The following is a 12,571-nucleotide window of genomic DNA, read 5'->3' on the forward strand; positions in this document are numbered from 1 at the left end:
ATAATAATTTTAAATTAGTAACTTTTAAATTAATTCTAAACTAAGAAAGATCATTTCGACTCTTTTTTTAAATTAAATTTTGAAAAATCCAAAAAAATAAAAATAAAAATACAACCAATAAATAAAAGATTAAAATCAATGATGGAACCTAAATAAAATAATTATTTTCTAAAGGATGGATCTGAAAAAATCTAACCTAGAACAGTGGAAACAGTTGGATAATAGAAGCAATTAATGTGTGTATTAAATTATATGTTATGATTTGATTTATTAAACATTGTATGTTGAGTCAATTACTCAAAGCGAGTACAAAGAATGAGAATTAATTATTAAATCAACTCTGCATTAATGTCAATCTATCTAGAAGCGAATTACTATAGAATCGAGAAACGCGCAATCATCGATCAAATCATCTCTCGAAATCAACGTCACTTCTTCTCTTACATTCCGATCCAACAATAATGGAATCAAAATATGGTTTTACTTTTTCATTTTATAAATAAAATATGCTTTTACTTGGCAATAGTCTTCTCAATTCTCACCATCGTCAAACTCCATAAATTCACGTAATTCCTCCTTCAAATATCCTCAAGTCAAGACCCAACCACATTAAAATAATAATGATGAAAATTAGTATAATAAAAAATTCAGTAAGTTTGGTGAAAGTTGTAAAGGTTATTTCTATTTAGAGAGTAAATTTTTTTGTAATGAGAAAATAAGTATACACTAATAATGCACAATGATTTGGTGAAAATGAAGATAGAAATTGATAGTTATGTTAATTAAGGGAGACGTTGAGTTGTGTTACCTGGCGCGAGAGCAATAGCAAATAACTACCTTATCTAAAATAGAACAGTCTTTCTGTTGTAAAAATAAAAAATAAAAGAAAAGAATTATTTATATTGTCTCGTGTTCTCTGTTGTGTTGTGGCAACAGAGAGAGAGAGAGAGAGAGAGAGAAAGAGATTGGAGAGAGAGAGAGAGCTTGACTTAGTTAGAGGGAAGAAAAAAAGAAAAGGTGGAACGTATTGACTTTGTGTGGAAGGGCTATGGTTGTCGTTTCTTTCTGGAACCGCTATGGTGCCAAAGCGAACGATGGCTGTGGTTAAAGCTTTACATTGCGCTTCCAATAGGATGTCCTCTTTTCGATCCGCATTGTGAGGCGAAAGCTTTGTTTCATTCTCTAGATTCACGCAGCCATGCGCTGGTTACCCACGCTTTCCTTCACGCCTTCCAGTTCCTCCTCGTCTTCCTCAGCCGCCTCCGCCGACCACCGCCGGAAGGTGTGGCTGTTCGGTAGTTCATCCAAGAAACGCTCCTGCCATGGCGAAAACGATGCCAGGTGGCACGATGACGATTCACCACCCTTCCCTTCCCCCGGCACACCTCAGCCCTTGCCCCTGCCGGAGCTCGCCGCTTCCTCCGCTGTGCTCCGTAGAGACGGCGAATGCCGTCTTCCCTCGCCCAAGGATGCTGCTGCAGCCACCACCTCCACCGGCTGTCGGATGCGGAGGTCGATTTCTTAATTTGTCCTTTCTTTCCTTCAGCTAGTTTTATCTGTGGCTTTTCAATTTTTGTTAGGTAATTAATTGCTGAATGAATTCGATTATTGAAACTTGAGATCGTTCCATGAATTTTTATGTTGCACGTTTGTTGTTGTTTCGGACTGAATCATGAGATGCGTATATTTTGTACTTGTGAAATTAAACTTTATGACACTGCCTGTATAAGCTTCTCCTTAAACACTTACGAGAAAAAAAAAATTGAATGAATCTGAGTTTATTTGAGAAGTTAAAATCTATTTATGCACCTCGATTTTAAAGCAGTTGGATCAGGTACTTTCTATAAAAGTTCAGTGCATGACTTGATTTAAATTTATGAAAATGATCAATTCATTTTACATTTGTTATTTTGTTTTTGGAGAAATTATTCAAGCTGAATTGATTATGCATTTGCAGTTTTGTACTGCAACTTGCCATGCGTTTGTGGAATAGTTCTCAGTGGTGAGTTTGCTGACCTATTTGACCGAATTTTGTATTGTAACAGTGTTTTTGCTGGCCAAGACACGAGAAAGAATATGGAACAGGCTGAAACTAGGTCATGGAGAATGCTGCATCAAGATTCCTGTAGTTGTTGTGAATGTGCTCGAGATAATAGTAATACTAATAATAGTAACTTCGCGAGCATCCCTCGTAGGAGCAGTTTTTCAGGTATTCCCTTTGGAAGTCCTTCAATAGTGAGTCCTCAGAAAACAAAAAATGGTGAATCTGTGCCATATTATTATGCGAGTCCCAAAGGAAATCAATTCTGGTCTGCACCAGAAATGTCTACCTGTGAAACAGGGTTGCTACCTCCTGCCTTCTTTGATTTACCCGTGTTGGGCACAGAAACTTCTCCCTCTCCCACCTCCCATCAAAGTCCACAGAGGAGAAGTCCGGGCCAACACACCAGAACCTTGAGTGGACCTCTATCTCCTTTACATTCCAAGTTATCACTTGAAATCTCAATGGTGCGCCGTGAAAGTACTGCCCCTCCTGTCAGTGTTCACCCCTTGCCCCTGCCTCCTGGGGCTTCCCTGCCCTCTCCATCGTCAGCTAGTACATTTTCCAATGCTAGATCAGAATCATTGCCAATGAAAAACCAATGGCAGAAAGGGAAACTTATAGGGCGAGGGACATTTGGAAGTGTTTATGTTGCAACCAATAGGTATATAATGTTTCATGTGCATTTTAAGATCTTTTATCTATTTTCTGAGTCTCTTAAAGAGGTGTTGTTTCTTGACAGGGAAACCGGTGCATTATGTGCAATGAAGGAAGTGGAAATGTTTCCTGATGATCCAAAATCTGCTGAGTCTATTAAACAGTTAGAGCAGGTTGGTTGTCGTTACTTGTTTGTTATCGCTTCCTATTTGTGATCTGTGTAAAATGTACAAACCGCATAGAGTGATGTGTCTCCTTTGATTGTATTATGGTTCATATCTCTTATTAGAACTTTGGAATTTTAGTAAAGAAGTCAGTGCGGTAAATGTCAGTCAGTTTCTTGGGAATAATAGTTCTCTTTCCAATCCTGAATAAGGACACATTTTAGTCACTTTGGATCTCTTATTACACGAGTACTGGGAACTGCGGCTGCATTATTAATAACATCTTTAAATTCTGCTTAGCAAATTTACTTCTGAAATGTATTATCTTGAAACTTTTAATAACTAAGGCAACTACTTTGTAATGGTAATTGAAATTATTTTTTTTCTCATTGAACAGTACAGATGTCCAGCTCGGATTAACTGGTCTATTATTTTGCCTGTGTTTTCTCCTAGCCTTGGCCAATATACATTTTGCAGTGATGACTCCTAAATTTCGTTGTAGTTTCCATTATGCTTAATTACTTTGTGAGGTTGCTTTGTTGTTTTTATGGTTTGGCTATATATTTTACCCTCCCCTCATTAATTATGAAGATATTTTATTCTCTATTATCCTCTTTATCCTTCTTACTAGTTTATTCTCTTTCTCCAGGAAATTAAAGTTCTTAGCCAACTAAAGCATTCAAACATCGTGCAGTATTTTGGCAGTGAAATAGTAAACAATCTCTTACTTCATAATTAGCCTCTCAAGATTATTCATTTTTTTTTGTTACAGCCTTCAAACCTTATAACATCTTTGGAGTATGCGTTTGCAGGTTGAGGGCCGGTTTTATATTTATCTGGAATATGTTCATCCTGGTTCAATTAATAAATACGTCCGTGATCATTGTGGTGCCATAACAGAATCTGTCATTCGGAATTTCACTCGACATATTCTATCAGGATTGGCTTATTTACATAGCAAAAAAACAATTCATAGGTACTTTCACAACTCATACCAACTTGAATTCAAAAACTTTATTGATTCACATGCAACTGCTTTGTTCTAGTTGGAAAACGACTTTTCCTAGAATTTTTAATTTATCTTATATTTGAACCATTGTCACTTTTTTATCTGTTTATATTTTTCTTGTATGCATATAGGGACATCAAAGGGGCAAACTTGCTTGTTGACTCCGCTGGAGTAGTTAAGCTTGCTGATTTTGGGATGGCTAAGCATGTGAGTTAGAAGCCTTCCCCTTTAATTCACATTTTCTAGTTTCAGTTCTTTTTCATGCTGAGAGTGGTTCGGTAATTCTGTAGAATCTTTGTATTTCTTCTATTTAATAAGATTATCTGTTTATTGTTGAAAAATCCCAAAGAAGAGATTGGAATCAGAAACACTGGCCGTATGTTAAAAAGTTCAAAGTTATTGCTTTTAAAATTCCTTTCTCTCGCTTGTTATGAGCAATCTTGTCTCCCCTTAAAGCAGATTCAGATGTTTCTGAATTTGATTGTATAATAATAAGGTGCTTCGTGTATTGTTTTTCAATTTCATTGGTTGAATATGTATCTTCAGGCTCTGGTGCTTATTTTGTGCTGTTGAATCTGTTCATGGGGTGTTTCATTAAGTTTATAACTCGGGGTCCCTTTATGTCACAGCTAAATGGGTTCGAAGGTAATCTATCTTTGAGGGGAAGTCCGTACTGGATGGCTCCAGAGGTATATTATATATTATTACACTGCACTATCCTGTGATGTCTCGTGCAATTCTTATTAACACTTTTCTCATTCAGCTTTTGCAGGCTGTGATGCAAAAGGATAACAGCCCTGATCTTGCTTTTGCTATTGATATTTGGAGTCTGGGTTGTACCATCATTGAAATGTTCACAGGGAAGCCTCCTTGGAGTGAATATGAAGGAGTAAGCACCTGAAGAAAATTTTACTTTGCCTCTTTCCAACTTTGTGATTCTCAGGCTACTTCAATACCATACTGATATAGTATTAGTATAAGATTTCTCATTGGTAACAGAATCCTAATGGTTTCCAAAACTACTTATTCAAAGATGGATGGTTTCATATCGCTTTATATGAGAATATGGGATTCTGAAATTTGGTAACGGATGATAAGAGCTAAGGCATCTCTGAGCCAACTTTTTTCTGTTTTCAGCTTATGGATTTGGTATATATACGGGTACTTTATTTTTTAGCTTGTTAAATAAATTTTTTTCTAATTATACAGGCTGCAGCTCTGTTTAAGGTTATGAAGGAAACCCCTCCTATTCCTGAAACATTGTCGCCCGAGGGTAAAGATTTCTTGAGGTGCTGCTTTATAAGAAATCCAGCAGAGCGGCCAGCAGCTGCAGTTTTACTAGAACATCGATTTTTGAAAAACTCTCAACAGCCTGATGTTTCATCTCCCACTCAGTTGTATAATGGAACAGGCTTCATGGTGAATACAGCTGTGCCATTTTATATTTGCCGAGCCATTTTATTTTTTTGTTATTAAAATTTTCTTTTGTTGGCAGGACAAACCACGTAGTCCCATTAAACAATTTGATAATAAACATGATCAGTTGTCAATCTCCTGTGCCAAAATTGCCAAGGTTAAAGCAGCTGACAGGCGTGGATTTCTCATTTCTTCGTTGGAAATTCTTCCTGCATCCTTGGACTAATAACGTAATCCTGTTTTTAACACGCGATGATCATTGCCCAATTTCTCTGCGCCATGCTTTTTCTTTGCTGAAGTGGGAATCATCTCACAATAATCACATATCAGTGGTATCACGGAACTTTTTTTCTTCCCGCCACAGCACACCTGGTCTGTGACTTCAAAAGGAAAAAAAAATTATCTTTTCAATTGGTCGAGCTGGAGGAAATTTTGATTATTTATGCCAATGACAGGGGCCCACATTGTAGTACTATAGTTTAAGAGACGCTCATGCAGTGACTTGCAGCGGTTGCCGTCATAGGTTCTCTTTTGCTTAGTTTATCAATGTTAAAAGTCAAGAGCTTCTTCTTTCTGTAAATTAAGCTGCTCGAGAATACGGTAGCAGTTCTAGAAAATAATAATATCATCATACTAACTTAGAGTGATGAAGCAATTAACCTCAAAGGTTCATATTTCTTCCTCTATCTATATTAGGATGAAGTCAAATTTATGTAGACTTAGTGTTCATCCCTCTCTGTTTCATGAGGATTCTAATTTGGTTGCTTATAGTAGACATGTCAATCCACTCCAGAAATGTTGTAATTAGAATAAAGACTCTCTCTAAATCTTCAGTTTTGGATTGTAAAAAGTTGTACTTTCAATGGAGCTGCCACATGTTAATGTCCATAGGACTTAAGAATAAATATTGTTGATACCTTCTAGAGTTGTATCTGATGCCCTCTTTCCTGCTAACTCTGCTGAAGAAGATTATCCATAATAGAGGTGGATATAGATTGGATTTAATCGAATGTTTAAGAAAAAAAAAAACTAATTTAGATTTTTATAAATCTAATTTTAATAATTAGATTAAATTTTAAATTCAAATTTATATTTTCTAAGAATATAGATTTAAAAACTGTTATATATAAAACTGTTGTATATTTTCTAAGAATGTCTGTAAATTAAATATCTATTAGAACTATATTCTATTACTGTGTAATTAATCAATAATTTGAAAAACAAACCATTTTTTAACCTTTAGTACATATTTTGTGTAGGATTACATGCAACATATGTTATGTTTTTGATATAAGTGCACACCACTTCCTATGAAAACAAATTATGTGTTATTTAAAAGTATATCATTTGAAGATTTAAAAAAGATAACAATTATTATGTTTATTATATTTTAGTAAAAATATAAATAAATAAGGATAACTATGTTTCTTTTCCACGATTTTGATTTTAATCTTTTTTTAACATTTGGTCTAGTTAAGTTCATGTCCTTTTAAATTTGATGAAATAAGTCATTAACGTTAATTCAGGTTATTCTTTTGGTCCTTCATAAACACGTAACATATTAATTAATTTAAAAAATTAAATTAAATTTTCAATTCATCTTCTTCTTCTCTTTCCGTTTTCACCTTTGTTTCATTCAGATTTTCCTTTCCCCTTCTTCTCTTTCTCTTCCAAGCCCTAGACTAGGAACACCATAGCAATAGCAGGACTCGGCGTGGTGGCTCCGCCATCGAGGAGGCGAGACCGTAGGTGATGCAGGATATACGTTAGTTTTCAGTTGTAACTGAACTGATATATATATTCCTAATAATTCAACTAAGATACCTGTTCTGTGTCCATCTAATTCGTGGATTCCGTATCAAACGCTTTTTCGAGAAATGGAAGAAGCTCTCAGTACGCGCATGGAAGAAATATTCATGGAGATTGGTACTACATTGCAGTGCAAGATAGAGGACATGTTTCGACGTCACTAACATTCTTCTTTCTCGGGTTCTGGTTCTTTTTCTCGTCCATTTGGATTTTCACTGCTTCAATGGCGATGATGTCAAGAACTGGATCATTCAATGTTGAAAAGTACAAATTACGATTGGTCGTGGTCCATTTTGAAGGCAAAGTTCTCCAGTGGAACAATGCGTATGTGAAAAATGTAGGTCTCCATAAATTGCCTTCATGGAATGACTACACTCAAATCTTGATTGAAAGATTTGGTAAAGTTTGCGAGGTTCCAATGGCAGAATTGATGAGGCTGCGACAGAAAGGTAATCTTATCGATTAGCATACTGAATTTGATGTTATTGTTTCAAGAATTGACTTCTCCGACAACCATTAATTGAGTTGTTTTCTTGTTAATATGTAAACGGATATTCAAATGATGGTGAGAATATTCCAACCCACCTCTGTTATGAAAGCTTTTTCTTTAGTCAAGAATGCTAATAGCATGCACGCCAAACCATTCTCCAAAAACTTCAAATTCAATCCTGTCGCAAAGTCACCGCTCTTAACAACCCCTTCCACATCTTTGGAACCCATAAAACCTAAGACACAAACCATTAAACAGTTAACCCCTACCTATACGAGTTAAAGGATAGCTAAAGGTCTCTGTTATTTTTGTGATGAAACTTTTACCCATGCCCATAGCCAAACCCACAAGAAACTTCAAATCCATGTTATGGAAATAACTGAGAATTTTGACTCGGATGAAGACTCACGATCTAGTGCACAGCCTCCTGATGAAACCATTTCGGAACCCTTGATTTTGGTAAGTGCTTTGACGGAAGTAGCCAAGTTTCGGACAATATAAGTCACTGGTCATGTAAGAAAGAAGCCACTGCGCATCCTCATTGATAGTGATAGTATCCAAAATTTCTTGGATATTAATGTAGTCAAGAAGTTAGGGTGCAAGATTGAAGAGACGGATCCTATTAGTGTCACTACGGCGGATAGGGAAAAAATGTAGATTAATACTAGGCTTAAATGCTTATTTGGTCCCCATATTAGGAGGGAATTTTCAGTTAAGTACCCAGTTTTAAAAATGTATACATTGAGTTTCCATGTTTTACAATTTGTATCAATTTCATCCTAGTCGTTTAACGGTGTTAAAATAGATAACGTTAAATTGACTGTACATGTGAGGTGTGCAAAAAAATGGAGACGTGGCATTTAATTGACCTAGAATCCGTTAACATGGCAGCCAACTGCGACGTTCCATTGAACGGGAAATGCTCCTCGCTCTCCCTCCTCAAGAACGACAACCTCGTGTTGTCTGATGCCACCGGACAACGTTTGAGACACCAAGACTTTGTTGGAGAAGCCCTTCGAGTTGCATTTGTACCACACCGAGAATAGACCAATAGAAGCTTTGTTTTGTGGGAAAGCTTTAATTTTCCAACTGATACACTCCTCCCTTTTCATCACCCAAGGACATCACCCAACTTCTTCTTCCATGTCTTTTTGTTTGTCTTTCTCAATTTTTTTTTAATTCAGTGATCTCTACGGGACTTAAAGTTCGTGCAGTGTTGGGAATTTCGGGAAGTAATGAGGGATTTTTAGATTGTTGCAAGTGGTGTGGTAAGGTTCTCTTTATGGTGGTTCAAACGTAGGGTTTTGATTTGTCATTCAATTTGTTGAATTGAATTTGGTTTTGGAGTGTTTTGTCCCTTTAGGGTTCTGGGTGATAGGGGCAGTTGAGATTTGACTGTGCGTGCATTGTGTGAATTTTGTGGCGAGTGAAATTTGGGCTTAAGGTAACGATGTTTGGGTTGAAAGTTGCTTCTTTCTTTGGGAGCTTAATGTTGTCGGGATGTTCTGTGGTGAGTTTGGTTGTTGTGATTGGTAGAGGTTGAGATTGTTGATTTGGGGTTGAATGATATGGGGAAGGGGAGGGGGAGCAGTAGTGCTGTGGCGATTTCGGTTGCGAGCAGCGGCGACGAGGGCGGCAACCCTCTCCAACGAGAATTTTTCGTGTTTGCCGGCAACGAAGATGGTGAAGTTCGCTTGGGCAACCTGCAAAATGAAGATGGGAGATGGGAGACAACCTTGAAGATGGGAGATAGCCTTGAAGACGAAAACCTTTTTTTATTTTTACTGTTGCCTCCCTTGCGTAGAGGAAGATAGGAGACAACATTGAAGTGGTGGCTGCCACATGAACTACACGTGACCATTTCTCGCCCACTTCACACATGTACAGTCAGTTTAACATTTTCTATTTTAACACCGTTAAATGAATAGGATGAAATTGATACAAATTGCAAAACATAAGGACTCAATGTATACATTTTTAAAATCGGGTAATCAACTGAAAATTTCCTCCTAACATAGGGACCAAATAAGCATTTAAGCCTTAATACTATGGTCAAAGGGTTTTCTTGGCTTATACAAAATACTACATTCACTTAAGATATCCTATTGTTACCCTTAGGCTTTTGTGATATGGTTCTTAGGATAGAATGGTTGCTTACATTAGGGGATGTCACATGGAACTTCAACAAGCTAACCATGGAGTTCATTGCTTAAGGAAGAAGACATGTTTTGCGAGGCAATTCTTCTACAAAAGTTAAAAATATTCGTAAACAATATATACATAAGACTTTGGTTGCAGGAGTTCACATTTGTATGTTGCAAATATGTGAATCTAAAGAAGGATTATTATTGCATTCCCTGTCCACTTATGCTACATCTATAGCAATTCCCAACAATATTGATAAGTTGCTACTTCAATACGAATATTTGTTTGCAATCCCCACTAGCCACCTCGAAGGTCATATCATGATCACATTATTCCCTTGATGCAAGGAACTAACCCTGTGAATAAAAACCTTAATGGTATTCTAAACAATAGGATATAATAGATGAATTGGTACAAGATTACTTAAAGAGTGGTGTTATCCAAAACAACAGTAGTCCTTACAACAATTGGATGGTGTTAATTGGTAAAAAAAAATGGAAGCTATTATAGGGACCTTAACAAGAGTACAGTAAAGAATAAGTTCCATATAACTTTGGATGATGATCTATTGGATGAGCCACATAACTTTATTTGTATTTTCCAAAATTGATTTACGATTTACAAGTTCCTGCTGGGTTTTCTTATTGACATTCTGATTTACAAGAAGGACATGGAGGATCACTTGCATCATTTACACACAATCTTATCTACCATGCAAGTGAATGCCTTGGTAGCCAAGAAATCTAAGTGCTACTATGGAGTTACTCAAGTGGAGTCCTCAGGACATTTTATCACAGGAGAATGAGTCTCTACTAACCTGTTAAGGTGGAAGTAATGAGAAATTGACAACTTCAGCAGTTTTTTGGGTTTGGCGGGGTATTATAGAAGTTTTTTACAAAGATATAGCACCATAGCCAAGCCACTAAATGATATGTTAAAGAAAGGCAGTTTTTCTAGATCAAATGAAGCTAAATTGGCATTTTAGTGTCTTAAGGATCAGTTAAGCCAAATGCTTGTATTGGCTTTACCTGATTTTACAAAGACTTTTGTTGATGGAAATCCATTTAGGGAACTAAATAGATATCTATTCAAGGAGCGTCAAATTAAGCTAAGGCTAGGAGAGTGAAAATAGAAGAAGGATTTTCAAGCTTATTCTTACTTTTCTTTAAGCCTTAAAAGACATTGGACCTCTCATGGTCAAGAAGATGGAAGAGGAAAATAGGACTTCAAGTTTCTACTCTTTTATCTTGAATCTCTTTGTAAATATGTAAAGTAGTTTCTTTAGGCCTTGTATTTGTCCAAAACATTTTGTTTAGCTTTGTTTAGAAGCATTAGTAGTTTTTGGAGTAAACTAGTGCCCCATAGGACATGACGTAGAGGATTGGTGCGCCTAAATGGGTCTTGGAACATGTCAACATTAAGGAAGGCTCCTAGACATTGAACTTGAACGGTAGTTAAAGGTGAAAGCTCCCATTTCTCCCCCTTACCATAGGAAGCTTCTAGTTCCTTTTTTAGTTCATTAAATGCTAGCCTACTCCTTCACTTATAAAAGGAGAGACAACCTTGTGTAATTCTTTAGAACTTAGTTGAATGTAAATTTACTTTGCTAAAATTGCAAGTCTTCTCTTCCTTAGTTCTCACCTTATGAAATGTCTTCCTTTAAACTTCTTCATACATTTTCCTTCATAGTTGGCCTCGCCTTCTAAAAGGACATCTACTAAGATCATACCGCACCAACATCTTCACCTTTTCATCTTTATTTGTGTTAGATATATTATCTTTATTTTATATTTATATTTTAGCTTTATCTTTTATCTTTTAGTTTGTTATTATTTCTTATTTGTATTTTGGACTTAGCCCATATTTCTTCTATTATAAATAGAGAACCCTATGTGTGTATTTAACACAAGGGAGATTAATCCGAAATATAGCTTTTCACTATATTCAACATGGTATCTAGGGATGGCAAAAAATCTGCGAGCACGGGTATCTGCGGGTAAAACCCGCGGCGGGTAGTTACTACCCGCGGGTAAAGGGTAGCGTGTATTTTAATACCCGCTTCTAAACGGGTCGGGTACGGGTAGTATACTACCTGACCCACGGGTACCCGCTACCCGCAAAAAATAAATAAAAATAATGATTTATATATTTTTTAATTAAACTTAATAAAAAATAAAACAAAATTATATTTTATTAGATTAAAATTAATTAAAATTAAATTTTAATTTATATTTAATTTAATTTATATTATATATTTTTTTTTTATAATTTCATTTAAATTTTATTTTAAAAAATATAAACTATATTTTCTTTTTTATTTTTTGCGGATATCCGCGGGAACCCGCGGGTATCCGCAGATTTTTAAAATACCCGCGGGTATTTTTTAAGCGGGTACCCAACGGGTAGCGGGTCGGGTGGCGGGTACATTTTTATTCGGTGGGTCGGGTTGCGGATAGGCACTATTTGTGCCCGACTGATAAGGACATATTTTACCATGATTTCAGTATTGGATTGAGAAAAAATGTCAACTCTTTCTTAACTTTGCACCTTCTTTATGCCTCAATTTGTTAAGTTTGTAAGTAGCTACACCTTAAGTTGAATTAATTTAAATTTCATCACTAATCCCCACTTTTTGGTTGTTAGATCACATACATGAAGCTTGTTGGCCGATTCGAGGAATGGAAGAATCACAAAGTTTGAATGAATATAAAAGAGAAAATTTTGAGTAAAGATAATTGTTGCAGCTGGGGTACAACTGAGGTGCAGTTGAGCCCCATTCTTCTCTGGAGTGCTGTAGTTGGGGTGCAGCTGGGGTACAGCTGAGCGCCCTGCTCTCTGGA

At 36.3% G+C, this 12,571-nt stretch overlaps 1 protein-coding gene across 2 annotated transcripts; it reads left to right on the forward strand.

The window, feature by feature from the left end:
* The first annotated feature begins 922 nt into the window (after positions 1 to 922).
* Positions 923 to 6,208, forward strand: LOC106769543 (mitogen-activated protein kinase kinase kinase 5). 2 transcript variants are annotated; one of them, XM_014655204.2, is made up of 10 exons: positions 923 to 1,512; positions 2,046 to 2,705; positions 2,784 to 2,871; positions 3,512 to 3,574; positions 3,675 to 3,838; positions 4,003 to 4,078; positions 4,501 to 4,560; positions 4,644 to 4,760; positions 5,081 to 5,290; positions 5,367 to 6,208. In XM_014655204.2, the coding sequence occupies exons 1-10, from the start codon at positions 1,199 to 1,201 to the stop codon at positions 5,511 to 5,513; spliced, it is 1,899 nt and encodes a 632-aa protein (XP_014510690.1). In that variant the 5' UTR covers positions 923 to 1,198; the 3' UTR covers positions 5,514 to 6,208. The 2 variants fall into 2 exon arrangements, with proteins under 2 accessions (XP_014510690.1, XP_014510689.1); XM_014655203.2 differs by having other exon boundaries at positions 924 to 1,512; positions 4,635 to 4,760.
* The last annotated feature ends 6,363 nt before the right edge of the window (positions 6,209 to 12,571 follow it).

This window comes from Vigna radiata, chromosome 7 (assembly GCF_000741045.1).
Source record: "Vigna radiata var. radiata cultivar VC1973A chromosome 7, Vradiata_ver6, whole genome shotgun sequence".
Lineage (NCBI taxonomy): Eukaryota > Viridiplantae > Streptophyta > Magnoliopsida > Fabales > Fabaceae > Vigna > Vigna radiata.

Bases quoted from the DNA above. Each gene is read 5' to 3' on its own strand.
- LOC106769543 (XM_014655203.2), top strand. From the start codon at position 1,199: ATGCGCTGGTTACCCACGCTTTCCTTCACGCCTTCCAGTTCCTCCTCG. The intron at 3,575-3,674 runs GTAAACAATCTC...ATGCGTTTGCAG, and splicing joins AGTATTTTGGCAGTGAAATA to GTTGAGGGCCGGTTTTATAT. The intron at 5,291-5,366 runs GTGAATACAGCT...TTTTGTTGGCAG, and splicing joins ATAATGGAACAGGCTTCATG to GACAAACCACGTAGTCCCAT.